The sequence below is a fragment of the Pseudophryne corroboree genome, chromosome 8, assembly GCF_028390025.1.
Source record: "Pseudophryne corroboree isolate aPseCor3 chromosome 8, aPseCor3.hap2, whole genome shotgun sequence".
Lineage (NCBI taxonomy): Eukaryota > Metazoa > Chordata > Amphibia > Anura > Myobatrachidae > Pseudophryne > Pseudophryne corroboree.
Genome location: NC_086451.1, coordinates 70,334,445 through 70,353,015, shown reverse-complemented (window position 1 = coordinate 70,353,015; position 18,571 = coordinate 70,334,445). Strand labels below are relative to the sequence as shown.

General features: G+C 45.1%; 1 protein-coding gene across 9 annotated transcripts in view; it reads right to left on the bottom strand.

Moving 5' to 3' along the window:
• The window catches only part of DNM1 (dynamin 1), a 265,735-nt gene that overhangs the window by 81,039 nt on the left and 166,125 nt on the right, over window positions 1-18,571 (bottom strand). For all 9 annotated transcript variants that reach the window (XM_063936607.1, XM_063936606.1, XM_063936608.1 and 6 more), the window contains exon 14: window positions 1,533-1,646. In XM_063936607.1, the coding sequence (XP_063792677.1) occupies window positions 1,533-1,646 (114 nt within the window). The remainder of the gene's footprint in view (window positions 1-1,532; window positions 1,647-18,571) is intronic.

The following is an 18,571-nucleotide window of genomic DNA, read 5'->3' as shown; positions in this document are numbered from 1 at the left end:
CGTGCATCGGACAACAACAACGTGTATCGCTGGTCAGCGACGGGATGGTGCGAGAAATCCGTTCGCATGGGCGTTCACACACAAGGTGATTGACAGGAGGAAGCCGTTCGTGGGTGGTAACTGACCGTTTACTGGGAGTGTTCGGGAAAACGTAGGCGTGCCCAAGCGTTTTCAGGGAGGGTGTTTGACGTCAGCTCCGGCCCCCATCAGCCTGATTCATTCGCACTAGAAGAGTAAGTCCTGGGCTGCGCAGAGACTGCACACACAGAATTTTGGGGGTAATTCAGAGTTGATCGCAGCATCAAATTTGTTAGCAGTTGGGCAAAACCATGTGCACTGCAGGTGGGGCAAATATAACATGTGCAGAGAGAGTTAGATTTGGGTGGGATATATTGTTTCTGTGCAGGGTAAATACTGGCTGCTTTATTTTTACACTGCAATTTAAATTTCAGTTTAAACACACCCCACCCAAATCTCTCTCTCTCTGCACATGTTATATCTGCCCCCCCTGCAGTGCACATGGTTCTGCCCAACTGCTAACAAATTTGCTGCCGCGATCAACTCTGAATTACCCCTTTTAGCAGCTCAGCGTACACATAGCATCGCACACTTGCACGGCGAAAATACACTCCCACTGTAGGCGGCGACTATCTGAACGCAGGACAGCAAAAAACACAGCCCAGCGATCAGATCTGAATGACCTCCTAAGGGTCTGCTGGCAGACTCCTGATTCATGCGCTATGTCGCTTCTCCTGGCTAAAGGTGGTTACACACATAGAGATAAATTAAACGATGTCGCTCATTTTGACCCTTCCAGAGCAACGTTGTTTACTTTATTGCTAGGTGTGTAAGCTGCCGCTGATGAGCGATGTGCGGCCCCACGGGTCGTTAACGACCCTCGCTGTTGGCTGTGCATGCAGCTCAATTTGGACTGTCATCCAAAAACCAGCATGCACTGCCCGGCCTGAGCGATATCGTCTACATATCGCTCAGTGTGTACGCACTGCCACCGACTGCCCCAGCAGGGAAGGGAACGCACTAGGCGACGTCGCTCATAGAGCACATCGCCAAGTGTGTACCCACCTTAACAGCACCTGGAAGTGCCCGCTATCTGGCAGTCAAAGACAACTTCCACTTTGTGTTCAACAGTGCAGAAAACAAATCCCGTAAGTGCGGCATCCAGCCGGGGCAGATGCATGAACCAGTCCAGGCCGGTAGGCAGGCTACACCAGCACTGCAAAGGGGAAAATGGACCGGCCCAGTGGGAACTTAACCACTATCTACGCAAGTCAATCCTCCCCTGGAGGTAGGCCCAAGTGGTGGGCCACCTAAGCTTCTGGACCCAATAGCAATGGCACCCCCTGCAACCACTATAGTTATGGCCTTGTTCATATATCGGTGTCTTTATGGCTAATTGTTTTTCTCTGATACAAAAGTAAAATTATTTTTTCCCCACACAAAATGTAATACACACATAATATATTATTATATATAATATATGTAATGCAAATATAAAGTCTGGAAGCACATACCTCATCATCTTTGTACCAGGATAGGTTCTCTGCAGTTAGGACAAACCAGTACTCCTTTGAGCCTCCTTTCATTATACCAATGTTGTTGATGGTCAGCCAGCCCTTCCGGATAACCTGTTCAACAAAAGGTGATCTTGTTACTAGTATAAAGGCAGGCCTGCCTTCAGTGTTTCCTCATATTGGATGTTATAGAGGATTGTGGGTTATGGAGAATCTCTGTCAAGCTTTAAAAACACCCTGCATGCATTGCACATGTGAGGGAAACAAAGCTGAATATTTAAAACTGCAAAAAAACAACAATAAAGAATTATATAAACACAGCTGAAACAAAACAATTCACATCAGCACAGAAAATAGATAGTAGTTTGTTAAGAAAGTAGTCTTCTTTTATTATTATTATTATTATTTATGTCCGTAAAATGATCTCCTCTCTCGCCATATCAGTATAGGCCACCATTTTGTTTCACTGTTAGCGTTAAAACAAGTTTGTCATGTTTATGTATTCGGGACAGTAGCAATTTAAAAACAAACCAAAAAAAGGCATAGTTTGAGAACTATTTTCTCTCATTAAGATGTGTCTATGGATAAATTACTGACTGAAATTACTTATTTCTGCATAATTTCAGTATTTTAGCTGTGGTCTGAAGATAACCATTGCGAATCTATTGCCTATTTTTGGTAACTATGTGTCTCGTTGCACATATGTATCAGACAATTACATTTAACCATATGGTAGAAAAGAGAGGTAAAATGGGCCATTGGCTCCATCGTAGTTAACATCACACTATTATGATACCACATAAGGAAAAGCTAGGCATGAGTGATGATGGAGTCATTACACTGTTTGCATGCAGGAACATGAACAGCCATGATTAGGAAACGCATGCACACACATCAGACGGGAAAAAAAAGTGCAAACCCATCACACAGCAGCAAAACATCGGCCATCTTGTTTATATATAGCCAGGCCAAGCCGAGTGATGAAATGCAAACACCCTCTCTGCTAGAAGAGGCAACACACATACTGTATGATTCTGCGTTGTCACTAAACAGTAAATCGGAGATCTCACAACAGTAATCTGAATGATACTCATTTCCAGCAAAGCTGATGGATGGAATTGCAGTCTGTGAGATATTCAACTCCAGACCTTCTATAGCTTTATACTGCAATCTATCTCTTCATGCAAGAGGGCCCGATATTTAATCCTAATCCGCTAGGATTCTCCATATTAACATGGATAAATATAAAATATTTACCAGCAGCTGGAAACATTACAAGAAATTAGACTCTCTTTCTTGTCTATGCATCTTGCTGCAATGCAGTATTTTGTTTACCTCACAACTACTAGTCACTCCTCTAATTCTGAATCAAAAATAGCTAAACTAATATAAATTTTCAGTCACCAATTTGCTAACTATCCTCTCAACATTCAATTGAATACGGTATTTAAAGTTAACCGTATATCTGTCATCATTTTATTAATAGATTTGGAAGTCATTTTGTCAGACTGTTTTCACAGATTTATCAAGCATTGGAGAGTGATAAATTGCATGGTGATAAAGTACCAACCAATCAGCTTCTAGCTGCCATGTTACAGACCGTGGGGCGGATGTATTAAGCCTGGAGAAGTGATAAAGCAGTGATAAGTGGAAGGTGATAACGCACCAGCCAATCATTACGAGTTTGAAAAATTACAGTTAGGAGCTGACTGACTAGTACGTAATCACCTTCCACTTATCACTGCTTTATCACTTCTCCAGGCTTAATACATCTGCCCCCCAGTTTGATAAATTACAGCTAGGAGCTGATTGGTTGGTACTTTATCACCTTGCAATTTATCACTCTCAAGGTTTGATAAATCTGGGCTGCAGTATGAAGTCACAGTGGGAAATGTCTAAAACTAATTCATATCTACAGTACAGTGCCTACATATTTACTAACATGACTTCTTCATCTTTATGTCATTATTATTATTATTATTATTATTATTATTATTATTATTATTATTATTATTATTTTGAACATATTTGTATTAAGGACGGAGCAAAAAGAGCACAGTACAATAATACAGACTTCATACTATTATTATCATTATTATTATTAAAATTATTATTACGTTCACTTTCAAACTATTACTACTAGGTCCAGATCTATAGTTTTCTCATTTTAAAAAGTCCCTGAGAAAAGTTATAACGTCAGACTTATGACCTGGGCCAGTTGTAAATTGTCTTTGTTCTGTGGATGCTGATCAAGGTCTGGAGCGTAACTCTCACAAATATCAGTAATAGCAGGAAAGGAACAGGAGGAAAGGATATGAGGACACACAGGGAAGGGGGGACTGAGCGCGAAGAGACAGTGCATCGGGGGTTCTGTGCATTGTTTGAGGGGGGGGGGGTGCAATAAGAGCACCCTCCTTAATGAGATCTGTGCCTATTTTGCAAATGTTTAGTCAGTGGTGCTTGTAATACATCACCTTTTGAATATAATAAATTGACTATATAAATATATATTTATGTATTTATTTATTTTTTATTATGCAGTTAGAATAGCCCTACAGTCAGTCTGTATCTCTCCAGCTGTTGATTCACTTTACTGGAGAAAACAGAAGTGTTATTTTCTCACTATTGTTGTTGGTGTATTACATGAGCCACATTTAGCAATTCATTTTACATCTCATGGAATGTCAGGTTCTCCGAGTCTCCTGGTGCTTTGTGAGGGCACTGCAGTGATTACAGCAGAGTACTGCGGCAGGCTGTGTGTGTGTGCGGATGCGGAGAGGCGTGCAAATGTCTGCCCTGATGCACAGTCCCTGTCTCATGCCATCAGCCGCTGCCTGACTACTCACCAGGATCTCATCCTGCACAGGGTAACCATAGCAACAGCAGCGGAGTGGAGAGGAGAGACAGGAGCAGAAGAAGAGGGATATACATTACTAGCAGCGCAGGTGCAGAACCGACTATGAGTTGCTGCAGTACCCACAGCCCCGTGCATGACATGCCAGTCCGGCACATTCTCACCTCACACACACATATAGGCACACTTGCCATGCCTGCGCTCCAAGATGTTGCACAGTAGATTAATGCCATGGACAGCCTGACACTGCAACCAACCAGCTAAATCTGTGCCAGCCGGGTGATATGATCCGAATGGGACTTTACTGTATTACATCACAGATGGCAGCAAATAAATAAATGTCAAACCAGAACCAGGTCACGATAACACTGGCCGTCAAGCAGGAGAAGCAGTTGTTCAGACCAGCTGTACTTATTATTATTCTGATCTACGTCGTTCTACGGGGATCGTACTCGCACTATGCAGATAACTGAACTGTCCACGAACAGTAAACATTAACTTTGGGTGGATATCTAACTTGGGTATGGGACTCAGGGTCGACAGTGTCTAGAATCGACACACATTAGTCGACGCCTATTGGTCGACAGTGAGTATGTCGACACAGGAAACAGGTCGACGCGGCCATTAGGTAGACGTGAACAAGGTCGACATGAGTTTTTTATGTTTTTTTGGTGTCGTTTTCTGCGTAAAGTGACGGGCACCATGTCCCCGTGCATGCTTCAGCAAGGTTACCGTTCCCAATTGTAGTCCACGTAGATCGTAAAGTAACAAGTAAATTTTTTTTTTAAAACTCATGTCGACCTTTTTCCATGTCGACCTAATGGCCGCTCCGACCTATTTCTGGTGTCGACCTAGTCACTGTCGACCAATAGGCGTCGACCTAAGTGCTGTCGACCCAGAGTCCGGATACCATCTAACTTAACATGTAGATCATACAGGATACAAACAGATCCCGGGAATTGTATCCAGCAAGAGAAACAGGAATAGTACTGGGCAACTGATGAATGATAAAAAACCAGGGTCAGAGTTATGGAATAATGGCCCTCATTCCGAGTTGTTCGCTCGGTAATTTTCTTTGCATCGCAGCGATTTTCCGCTAATTGCGCATGCGCAATGTTCGCACTGCGGTTGCGCCAAGTAAATTTGCTAAGAAGTTTGGTATTTTACTCACAACATTACGAGGTATTTTCATCGTTCTGGTGATCGGAGTGTGATTGACAGGAAGTGGGTGTTTCTGGGCGGAAACTGGCCGTTTTATGGGTGTGTGTGAAAAAACGCTGCCGTTTCTGGGAAAAACACGGGAGTGGCAGGAGAAACGGGGGAGTGTCTGGGCGAACGCTGGGTGTGTTTGTGACGTCAAACCAGGAACGAAACTGACTGAACTGATCGCAGTGGCAGAGTAAGTATCGAGCTACTCAGAAACTGCAAAGAAATTTCTATTCGCAATTTAGAGAATCTTTCATTCGCAATTTTGCTAAGCTAAGATTCACTCCCAGTAGGCGGCGGCTTAGCGTGTGCAATGCTGCTAAAAGTAGCTTGCGAGCGAACAACTCGGAATGAGGGCCAATATTTCCAGGGGTAAACATTACAAGCGTAAGGGGGAGATGTATCAAACCTTCACTAGAGTGGAGAAGTGAACATGTTGCCCATAGTAACCATCAGTTTATAACTACCATTTATCGTGTCCATTCTATAAAAGAATAGGTAGCTGCTATGAGCAACTTGTCCACTTCCCCAATCTAGCGAAGGTTTGATACATCTCCCCCTTATGCACGTCACAGGGCGACTATGCACAAATTACTTCCAATTTATGGTAAAAGAATGGAATATATGTGCTGCTCTGTACATAGATGGGATATTTCTGCACTCTAGAATTGAATGATAACATGTAATACATTATATTCTATTCAGCACAAACTAAGGAGCAGGTCCCATGTGCCACAATTTTCCCAGATCAGATCATATTTTACCAGTGGAAATATGGAACTTGATAATGGCCCTCATTCCGAGTTGTTCGCTCGCTAGCTGCTTTTAGCAGCATTGCACACGCTAGGCCGCCGCCCTCTGGGAGTGTATCTTAGCTTAGCAGAATAGCGAACGAAAGATTAGCAGAACTGCTAATAAATAATTCCTTGCAGTTTCTGAGTAGCTCCAGACCTACTCACAGATTGCGATCAGCTCAGTCCGTTTACTTCCTGGTTTGACGTCACAAACACGCCCTGCGTTCGGCCAGCCACTCCCCCGTTTCTCCAGACACTCCCGCATTTTTACCTGGCACGCCTGCGTTTTTTAGCACACTCCCGGAAAACGCTCAGTTACCAACCAGAAACGCCCCTTTCCTGTCAATCAGTCACCGATCAGCAGTGCGACTGAAAAGCGCTGCAGGATCCACAGCAAATCTACTAAGTTTTTAGTTAAATAACTAAGCGCATGCGCCATGCGTGCCTTGCGCATGCGCATTTTGCAACAAATCGCAGCATAGCGAAAATCGGCAACGAGCGAACAACTCGGAATGACCCCCAATGTTCCCCAAACTAACACTAGTCATACACATATAGTAGCAATGGTATCTAGGGACTACATGTTGGTTTTGTCTTTTAAATGATTGCCCCTTTATAACATTGGGCAGACTCGCCGGGAACGCAGACTAATACATTTACCCCCATATATTAATGAAAGGCACTAGAGATCTTTAAACTGGACACTAGCAATATAGAAAATTCTGGATATTAAATCTATATAAAATGGAGAACAACATCGGATGTAATGGACTGAGAGAACACATGTTCCAGGTCTGTATTTATTGCGTAGAAAACCTGGGTACCCTAATGCAGGCTCTACATCAGTTCCGCAGTTCCCCAATAGTGATCGGCGATCAAAACCGACGCCCATTAATGATTGTCGAAACGCCTGTAGATTGGGGGAAAACAGCAATTTACAAATCTCGGACTCACCAATCCCAATAATTTTTTTGGTCGGGATTGGCAAATCGATGTTTTCCAACATGTTGAATTTCCCTGATTCCCGGACAACTGCAGAACGGGGAATTGGGGTAATCCATCTCAGAAATATGGTCCCCATAGCCTAAGAATATGTATTAATTTTATGGGAAACAATATAGCTGCAAATGTGAATTGCTGCTCATATACGTAAGCATTACAATAGTTTACAACAGTTTAACCATTTAATTTACATTCTTTTTTGACAAATATATGAAAGAAGACCCAAAACAGTGAGCTGCCTAGGGCCCTGTGGAGTCTATTTATTCAGGCTCTGCTTCTGCACAGATATGCCCAAACCAGTCACAAAGTAGGTAGTCAAAACAGTACAAAGATTCTAAACTTTTATGGGATTTCTAGAATTCTAGATTGAACCACTTCAACCATGGTTGATCCATTTTGCACACGTACAAGTCTAAAATGATACGTATTAACTGTTGGAAGTTGTTTTTTTAGATTATCAGCAAAATGCGTAGAAGTGTGGACTTCGAACTCTGTAGAGTTCACTGTTAGAACAGAAATAGTAAAAAAAAATAAGAATTTACTTACCGATAATTCTATTTCTCGTAGTCCGTAGTGGATGCTGGGAACTCCGTAAGGACCATGGGGAATAGCGGCTCCGCAGGAGACTGGGCACAAAAGTAAAGCTTTAGGACTACCTGGTGTGCACTGGCTCCTCCCCCCATGACCCTCCTCCAAACCTCAGTTAGGATACTGTGCCTGGACGAGCGTACACAATAAGGAAGGATTTTGAATCCCGGGTAAGACTCATACCAGCCACACCAATCACACCGTACAACTTGTGATCTGAACCCAGTTAACAGCATGATAACAGAGGAGCCTCTGGAAAGATGGCTAACAACAACAATAACCCGATTTAGTTAACAATAACTATGTACAAGTATTGCAGACAATCCGCACTTGGGATGGGCACCCAGCATCCACTACGGACTACGAGAAATAGAATTATCGGTAAGTAAATTCTTATTTTCTCTGACGTCCTAGTGGATGCTGGGAACTCCGTAAGGACCATGGGGATTATACCAAAGCTCTCAAACGGGCGGGAGAGTGCGGATGACTCTGCAGCACCGAATGAGAGAACTCCAGGTCGTCCTCAGCCAGGGTGTCAGGTCCGGGTGTTTTTGTGAATCCGTTAACCTGGAGCCAACCACAGGTGTAGGTGCTGGGGTATGAAGAAAACAGGGAGGACGAAGGAAGTTCCGTTTCATATATTTATTAAAGTAACAATTCAGTAAGGAGTTAAATGACTAGTTGTTAATCATCATTATACTGAAGTATTGCAGGAATGACAGAAATAATATGCAAGAGAAAACTCAGAAATAAATAAAAGAAATGTTCATGGAAACATATGCAAAAACAAGCTGAAGAATAAATGTTGAATTGTCCAAATATAAACAGGCTTTGATGCTGAACTGTAGATTGTGTTTAACTGGTTAATGCAGACATGGAGAATTGACTGTAAGAATTTGCAATGGAGTTTTAAGAGTTAACTGAGAGACTGTGAAGAATTATCCTTGTAATGACAACATAGAAAAAGTACTGAATTGGGTTACTTGCGGGTTCCGGAGATCACTGTGAAACTGTAGTAGATGGCAAGGTGATGAATGGGTTAAATGCAGAGTTGAACAAACGAACAGCTGAGGGAATTGGAATCCTCCAAACTTTGTATGATAGGCAGACAGACAAGGTAACCTCATGCAGGACACTGGGAATCCAAGTATTTCCAATAGGTGTGCAATTGACTGATAGCACAATGGAGAGCCGGTAGATCTTTGGCAGTGAAGGCTGCAAAACGGACCTCTGGGAACGGAGGCGATATCTGGACCACAGGAATCACACAGGAATGCACGGAGAGAGTTCAGAGCTAGAGCACAGCTTTGATACAACAAAGCACTGGCCCAGAGTGACATAATCCCAGCCTACTTAAAGGCAGCACAAGCACGGGATTGGCTTACACCTGCCCACAGGTGTTTTCACAAGTGCTCAGTATTAGCTATTTGGTCTCCAACATGGCCACCTCCTATACAGCAGACACACCGCAGTGCCTTAGGCCATTTGGTCCCCGCACTCACAGTTCCCAGACTCTGCATTACCTGTGCCATTGATCACGCCGTGTCCCCACACGGGCGCACAGCACCGCGAGCAACCGCACTGGCAACGGATGAACCCCAGAACCCGCAAAGGTGAGAGACCGGTTCGTGACAGTACCCCCTCCTCTACGGGTGGTCTCCGAACACCTTTGAACCTTGTCAGGATTTTTGGAGAAGTATTTCTGTACCAGTCTTGGAGCATGAACATCTTCAGAGAAAACCCAGGATCTCTCCTCCGGGCCGTAACCCTTCCAGTCGACCAGAAACTGTAAACGTCCATATCGGGAACGTGAGTCCACAATCTCTTTAACTTCAAATTCCTCGTTCTGCAAAGAGTGAACTTTAGGAGATTTGGACTGGGTAGTACGGAACTTATTGAGAATCAAAGGCTTCAGTAAAGATGTATGAAAGGCGTTAGGAATTCTCAAAGACGGTGGCAGCTTGACTTTGTATGACACAGGGTTGAGTACCTTTACAATGGGAAATGGACCAATAAACCTGGGAGCAAATTTCTTAGAAGGAACTTTGAACTTGAGATTGCGCGTAGAAATCCAAACTTGGTCTCCCACTTTGTAATTCGGTACAGCTTTACGTTTTCTATCTGCAAAAGATTTATAACGAGCGGAAGTTTTGACCAAGGACTTACGTACACAACTCCAGATGCTAGATAGACGTTGAAGCTCTTGATCTGCTGCTGGGACCTCTAGGGCTGGCAATGGATGAAACTCTGGCACACGAGGATGAAAGCCGAAGTTAATATAAAAGGGCGTAGATTCTGAAGATGAATGGAAGAGATTATTATGAGCAAATTCTGCCAATGGAAGGTAGTCAACCCAGTCATCCTGAGAGGACGATATATATAGCCGGAGAAATGTTTCAAGGTCTTGGTTGACTCTCTCAGTTTGTCCATCTGTCTGAGGATGATATGCAGAAGAAAAGTTCAACTTGACATTTAAAGATGAACAAAGCGACCTCCAAAACTTGGCCACAAACTGTGTTCCCCGATCAGAAACAATTTCTCGAGGAAGGCCATGCAACTTGAAGATTTCAGAGATGAACAATCTGGCTAGTAAAGGGGCTGATGGTAACCCAGTTAATGGAATGAAATGTGCCATTTTCGAAAATCGATCCACTATCACCCAAATGGTATTTCGCCCTTTTGATGGAGGTAGATCGGTCACGAAATCCATTGAGATATGAGTCCATGGTTGTTTGGGTATGGATAGTGGATGTAACAAACCTGGTGGAGAACTTCTTGGACTCTTATGTTGGGCACATTTAGGACATGCTGCTATAAACTCTTGGACATCGGCTTTGAGACGTGGCCACCAATAAGACTGTTGAATAAACTTGAGAGTCTTTAGAACCCCAGGATGACCCATGAAGGAAGAGGAGTGAGCCCAGGTAAGCAGCCGTTTTCGAAGACTTGTGGCGACAAAGGTCTTGCCAGGCGGAGGAACTGGAGAGGTTCGAGTCATTAAAAAGGACCTAGGATTCACAATGGCTTGATTCGTGGTAGCATCATTTAATTCAGAAGAAGCAAAGGACCGGGAAAGGGCATCTGCCTTTTTGTTCTGAGACCCTGGACGATAGGTGAGTTTGAAATCAAATCGTGAGAAGAAAAGCGCCCATCGAGCTTGTCGTGGATTCAAACACTGAGCTGACTGCAGATACAGAAGATTCTTATGATCAGTATAAACTGTAATGCGATGTTGAGCTCCTTCTAGAAGGTATCTCCACTCCTCAAATGCCAACTTGATGGCAAGTAACTCTTGCTCACCGATTGCATAATTACGTTCTGCCGGGAGGAACTTACGGGAGAAATATCCGCAGGGATGGACTTTTTCATCTTCAAAGACTTGTGACAACACAGCTCCTACTGCTTCTGTAGATGCATCCACCTCTAGTAGAAAGGGACGATTCAGATCAGGCTGTCGAAGAATGGGGGCTGACACAAAGGCTTGCTTTAAATCAGAGAAGGCTTTGATTGCTTCTGAAGACCAGTTCGTAGGATTTGCTCCCTTACGAGTTAGGGCTGTGATGGGAGCAGCTAACGTGGAATAATTCTTAATGAATCTCCTATAGAAATTAGCAAAGCCGAGAAATCGCTGAATCCCCTTGAGAGTTGTAGGAGTGGACCAATCTCGGATAGCTTGTACCTTACCGGGATCCATACATAGCTCTGATCCAGAAATGATGTAACCAAGGAACGGTATGGAAGATACTTCAAAAGTGCACTTCTCTAACTTACAATAAAGTTGATTTTTTCTCAGACGTGTCAGTACCTCTTTAACTTGGTGACGGTGAGACTTTATATCCCTAGAGAATATTAGGATATCATCCAGGTACACTACTAGACACTTGTAGAGAAGATCACGAAAAAGTTCATTCACATAGCTTTGAAAAACTGCAGGTGCATTACAAAGACCGAAAGGCATTACAAGGTATTCGTAATGCCCATCCCGGGTATTAAAAGCAGTCTTCCACTCGTCCCCTTCTCGGATGCGGATTAAATTGTAGGCCCCTCGGAGATCCAGTTTAGTAAACACAGTAGCTCCTTTTACCCGGTCAAATAATTCTGGAATTACGGGTAATGGATACTTGTTTTTCACAGTGATCTCATTGAGTCCACGGTAATCTATGCATGGTCGTAACCCACCGTCCTTCTTCTTAACGAAAAAGAATCCGGCTCCTGCAGGTGAAGAAGATGGTCTGATAAATCCTTTGGTTAGATTTTCTTGTATATAATCAGACATAGCTTGCGTCTCTGGGATGGATAGCGGATAAATTCGTCCCCTAGGAGGTGTTTTACCCGGAACCAGGACAATTGGGCAGTCCCATTCGCGATGAGGAGGTAGAGAGTCTGCTGCTTGTTTACTGAAAACATCCGCAAAGGATTGATACACCGGAGGTAGGTCGGGAAGGCTGATTGACCGGAGAGGTACAATTGAGGCTAAACAGTCCTTGGTACAAGATTTACCCCATGAAAGGACTTCCATGGTTTGCCAATTAAGTTGAGGGTTATGTTTCTGCAGCCAAGGTAAACCAAGTATCACATCTTGAGAGGCTTTGGGAATCACGTAGAAGGAGAGGTATTCGGAATGGAGCACACCAACTTTCATCTTGAGACATACGGTTCGATGAGTAATTATACCATCTGGAATTCGACTTCCATCCACTGCTGTAACGGCAACTGCTGCTTCCAGAGGCATGGTTTGAACTTTAGACCGCATGACAAAGGCTGAGGAGATGAAGTTCTCGGCTGCCCCAGAATCTAGGAGAGCTGAAACTTTCACTGTAGAACTTGGAACTTCTAATTGAATAGACAAGGTCGGCTCTTTCCCAGAACGTGATTCTAGAGTAACTCCTAGCTTAACCTCTCTTGAATAAGCTAGGAGCGAGAGTTTCCCGGTCGGAGTTTGCAGAATTTAACTAAGTGTTCAGAGGACCCACAGTACATGCAGAGGTTACCCTGTCGACGACGAAGTCGTTCCTCTTCTGTGAGGCGAGAGCGCCCAATCTGCATAGGTTCGTCTGTCGTTACCGGAGACTGTGATGAAGAATCTTGTCGAGGCCTAGGATGATAACGTGGACTGGATCGCTCTGCCCTGGATTTCTCTAAACATCGCTCCCTGTAGCGTAGGTCAAGTTTGTTACAGAGAGAAATCAATTCATCCAGTTTAGTTGGCACATCCCGGATAGTTAAATCGTCCTTGATTCTCTCAGAAAGTCCATTCCAAAACGCGGCGATCAGGGCCTCCTCATTCCAGTTTAACTCTGAAGACAACGTGCGAAACTGAACAATATATTGATTGACAGGACGTAAACCTTGACGTAGACGGAGAATCTCCAAAGATGCTGAGGTGGTCCTGCCGGGTTCGTCAAAGATTCTCCGGAAAGAAGATACAAACTCTTTGTAATTAGAGAGGATAGGATCACCTCTCTCCCATAATGGTGATGCCCACTCCAGAGCCTGACCGGAGAGGAGGGCAATAATATATGCGACTTTAGAACGAGCTGATGGGAAACTGGCGGACATCAGTTCGAACTGGATCTCGCATTGATTCAGGAATCCCCTGCAAAGTTTTGGAGTTCCGTCAAACTTACTCGGAGAGGGTAACTGCAAGCGGGACGTAGGCAGCATCACAGGAGAAGCTGTAGTGGTAACTGGGACTACCGGAGTTGGAATCTGGACTTGAGACGTTTTAATTGCTGTATGAAGAGTCTCTAAACGGTCTGCCATAGTTTGCATAAACTGCACTATTTGTGTCTGTATAGACTCCTGGTTTTCCAGACGGGAAAGGATATTTGACGTAGCACCGCCTCCTGCGAATTGGTCACTTGACGGATCCATGTGGCCAGTGCTTACTGTCAGGTCCGGGTGTTTTTGTGAATCCGTTAACCTGGAGCCAACCACAGGTGTAGGTGCTGGGGTATGAAGAAAACAGGGAGGACGAAGGAAGTTCCGTTTCATATATTTATTAAAGTAACAATTCAGTAAGGAGTTAAATGACTAGTTGTTAATCATCATTATACTGAAGTATTGCAGGAATGACAGAAATAATATGCAAGAGAAAACTCAGAAATAAATAAAAGAAATGTTCATGGAAACATATGCAAAAACAAGCTGAAGAATAAATGTTGAATTGTCCAAATATAAACAGGCTTTGATGCTGAACTGTAGATTGTGTTTAACTGGTTAATGCAGACATGGAGAATTGACTGTAAGAATTTGCAATGGAGTTTTAAGAGTTAACTGAGAGACTGTGAAGAATTATCCTTGTAATGACAACATAGAAAAAGTACTGAATTGGGTTACTTGCGGGTTCCGGAGATCACTGTGAAACTGTAGTAGATGGCAAGGTGATGAATGGGATAAATGCAGAGTTGAACAAACGAACAGCTGAGGGAATTGGAATCCTCCAAACTTTGTATGATAGGCAGACAGACAAGGTAACCTCATGCAGGACACTGGGAATCCAAGTATTTCCAATAGGTGTGCAATTGACTGATAGCACAATGGAGAGCCGGTAGATCTTTGGCAGTGAAGGCTGCAAAACGGACCTCTGGGAACGGAGGCGATATCTGGACCACAGGAATCACACAGGAATGCACGGAGAGAGTTCAGAGCTAGAGCACAGCTTTGATACAACAAAGCACTGGCCCAGAGTGACATAATCCCAGCCTACTTAAAGGCAGCACAAGCACGGGATTGGCTTACACCTGCCCACAGGTGTTTTCACAAGTGCTCAGTATTAGCTATTTGGTCTCCAACATGGCCACCTCCTATACAGCAGACACACCGCAGTGCCTTAGGCCATTTGGTCCCCGCACTCACAGTTCCCAGACTCTGCATTACCTGTGCCATTGATCACGCCGTGTCCCCACACGGGCGCACAGCACCGCGAGCAACCGCACTGGCAACGGATGAACCCCAGAACCCGCAAAGGTGAGAGACCGGTTCGTGACACAGGGTATCAAATTTGTAGAATTTAGCAAACGTGTTTGCCCCTGACCAAGTAGCTGCTCGGCAAAGTTGTAAAGCCGAGACCCCTCGGGCAGCCGCCCAAGATGAGCCCACCTTCCTTGTGGAATGGGCTTTTACAGATTTTGGCTGTGGCAGGCCTGCCACAGAATGTGCAAGCTGAATTGTACTACAAATCCAACGAGCAATAGTCTGCTTAGAAGCAGGAGCACCCAGCTTGTTGGGTGCATACAGGATAAACAGGGAGTCAGATTTTCTGACTCCAGCCGTCCTGGAAACATATATTTTCAGGGCCCTGACAACGTCCAGCAACTTGGAGTCCTCCAAGTCCCTAGTAGCCGCAGGTACCACAATAGGCTGGTTCAGGTGAAACGCTGAAAACCACCTTAGGGAGAAATTGTGGACGAGTCCTCAATTCTGCCCTGTCCGTATGAAAAATCAGGTAAGGGCTTTTATAAGATAAAGCCGCCAATTCTGACATGCGCCTGGCCGAAGCCAGGGCCAACAGCATGACCACTTTCCATGTGAGATATTTCAAATCCACAGATTTAAGCGGTTCAAACCAATGTGATTTTAGGAACCCCAAAACTACATTGAGATCCCAAGGTGCCACTGGAGGCACAAAAGGAGGCTGTATATGCAGCACCCCCTTGACAAACGTCTGAACTTCAGGAACTGAAGCCAGTTCTTTCTGGAAGAAAATCGACAGGGCCGAAATCTGAACCTTAATGGATCCTAATTTTAGGCCCATAGACACTCCTGTTTGCAGGAAATGCAGGAATCGACCCAGTTGAAATTCCTCCTTTGGGGCCTTCCTGGCCTCGCACCACGCAACATATTTCCGCCAAATGCGGTGATAATGCTTTGCGGTCACATCCTTCCTGGCTTTGATCAGGGTAGGAATGACTTCTTCCGGAATGCCTTTTTTCAGGATCCGGCGTTCAACCGCCATGCCGTCAAACGCAGCCGCGGTAAGTCTTGGAACAGACAGGGTCCTTGCTGGAGCAGGTCCCTTCTTAGAGGTAGAGGCCACGGGTCCTCTGTGAGCATCTCTTGAAGTTCCGGGTACCAAGTCCTTCTTGGCCAATCCGGAGCCACGAGTATAGTTCTTACTCCTCTCCGTCTTATAATTCTCAGTACCTTGGGTATGAGAGGCAGAGGAGGGAAACACATACACTGACTGGTACACCCATGGTGTTACCAGAGCGTCCACAGCTATTGCCTGAGGGTCCCTTGACCTGGCGCAATACCTGTCCAATTTTTTGTTGAGGCGGGACGCCATCATGTCCACCTTTGGTTTTTTTCCAACGGTTTACAATCATGTGGAAGACTTCTGGGTGAAGTCCCCACTCTCCCGGGTGGAGGTCGTGCCTGCTGAGGAAGTCTGCTTCCCAGTTGTCCACTCCCGGAATGAACACTGCTGACAGTGCTATCACATGATTTTCCGCACAGCGAACAATCCTTGCAGCTTCTGCCATTGCCCTCCTGCTTCTTGTGCCGCCCTGTCTGTTCACGTGGGCGACTGCCGTGATGTTGTCCGACTGGATCAGCACCGGCTGACCTTGAATCAGAGGTCTTGCTTGGCTTAGGGCATTGTAAATGGCACTCAGCTCCAGGATATTTATGTGTAGTGATGTCTCCAGGCTTGACCACAAGCCCTGGAAATTTCTTCCCTGTGTGACTGCTCCCCAGCCTCGCAGGCTGGCATCCGTGGTCACCAGGACCCAGTCCTGAATGCCGAATCTGCGGCCCTCTAGAAGATGAGCACTCTGCAACCACCACAGGAGAGACACCCTTGTCTTTGGTGACAGGGTTATCCGCTGATGCATCTGAATATGCGATCCGGACCATTTGTCCAGCAGGTCCCACTGGAAAGTTCTTGCGTGGAATCTGCCGAAAGGGATTGCTTCGTAGGAAGCCACCATTTTTCCCAGGACCCTTGTGCATTGATGCACTGACACTTGGCCTGGTTTTAGGAGGTTTCTGACTAGTTCGGATAACTCCCTGGCTTTCACCTCCGGGAGAAACACCTTTTTCTGGACTGTGTCCAGGATCATCCCTAGGAATAGAAGACGTGTCGTCGGGATCAGCTACGATTTTGGAATATTGAGAATCCAACCGTGCTGCCGCAACACTACTTGAGATAGTGCTACCCCGACTACCAATTGTTCCCTGGATCTTGCCCTTATCAGGAGATCGTCCAAGTACGGGATAACTAAAACTCCCTTCCTTCGAAGGAGTATCATCATTTCGGCCATTACCTTGGTAAAGACCCGGGGTGCCGTGGACAAACCAAACGGCAGCGTCTGAAACTGATAGTGACAGTTCTGTACCACAAACCTGAGGTATCCTTGGTGAGAAGGGTAAATTGGGACATGGAGGTAAGCCTCCTTGATGTCCAAAGACACCATATAATCCCCTTCTTCCAAGTTCGCAATCACCGCTCTGAGTGACTCCATCTTGAATTTGAACCTGTGTATGTAAGTGTTCAAGGATTTCAGATTTAAAATAGGTCTCACCGAGCCGTCCGGCTTCGGTACCACAAACAGCGTGGAATAATACCCCTGTCCCTGTTGCAGGAGGGGTATCTTGATTATCACCTGCTGGGAATACAGCTTGTGAATGGCTTCCAATACCGCCTCCCTGTCGGAGGGAGACGTCGGTAAAGCAGACTTTAGGGGAGTGCCTGAGTCCGCTTGTAAAGCCCCAGCGTCATGCTGAGGACTTGGCAGAAAACGGGAGAGGGCTTCTGTTCCTGGGAACTGGCTGTTTGCTGCAGCCTTTTTCCTCTCCCTCTGCCACGGGGCAGAAATGAGGAGCCTTTTGCCCGCTTGCCCTTATGGGGCCGAAAGGACTGCGCCTGATAATACGGCGTCTTCTTATGTTGAGAGGCTACCTGGGGTAAAAATGTGGATTTCCCAGCAGTTGCCGTGGCCACCAGATCTGATAGACCTACCCCAAATAACGCCTCCCCTTTGTAAGGCAATACTTCCATATGCCTTTTGGAATCAGCATCACCTGACCACTGCCTCGTCCATAACCCTCTTCTGGCAGAAATGGACAGCGCACTTACTCTTGATGCCAGTCGGCAAATATCCCTCTGTGCATCACGTATATATAGAAATGCATCTTTCAAATGCTCTATAGTCAGTAATATACTGTCCCTATCTAGGGTATCAATATTGTCAGTCAGGGAATCCGACCAAGCCACCCCAGCACTGCACATCCAGGCTGAGGCGATTGCTGGTCGCAGTATAACACCCGTGTGAGTGTATATACATTTTAGGATATTCTCCTGCTTTCTGTCAGCAGGTTCCTTAAGGGCGGCCATATCAGGAGACGGTAGTGCCACCTGTTTTGACAAACGTGTGAGCGCTTTATCCACCTTAGGGGGTGTTTCCCAACGTGCCCTATCCTCTGGCGGGAAGGGGTATGATGCTAATAACCTTTTAGGAATTATCAGTTTTTTATCGGGGGAAACCCACGCTTCATCACACACTTCATTTAATTCCTCAGATGCAGGAAAAACTACAGGCAGTTTTTTCTCACCAAACATAATACCCTTTTTAGTGGTACTTGTATTATCAGAA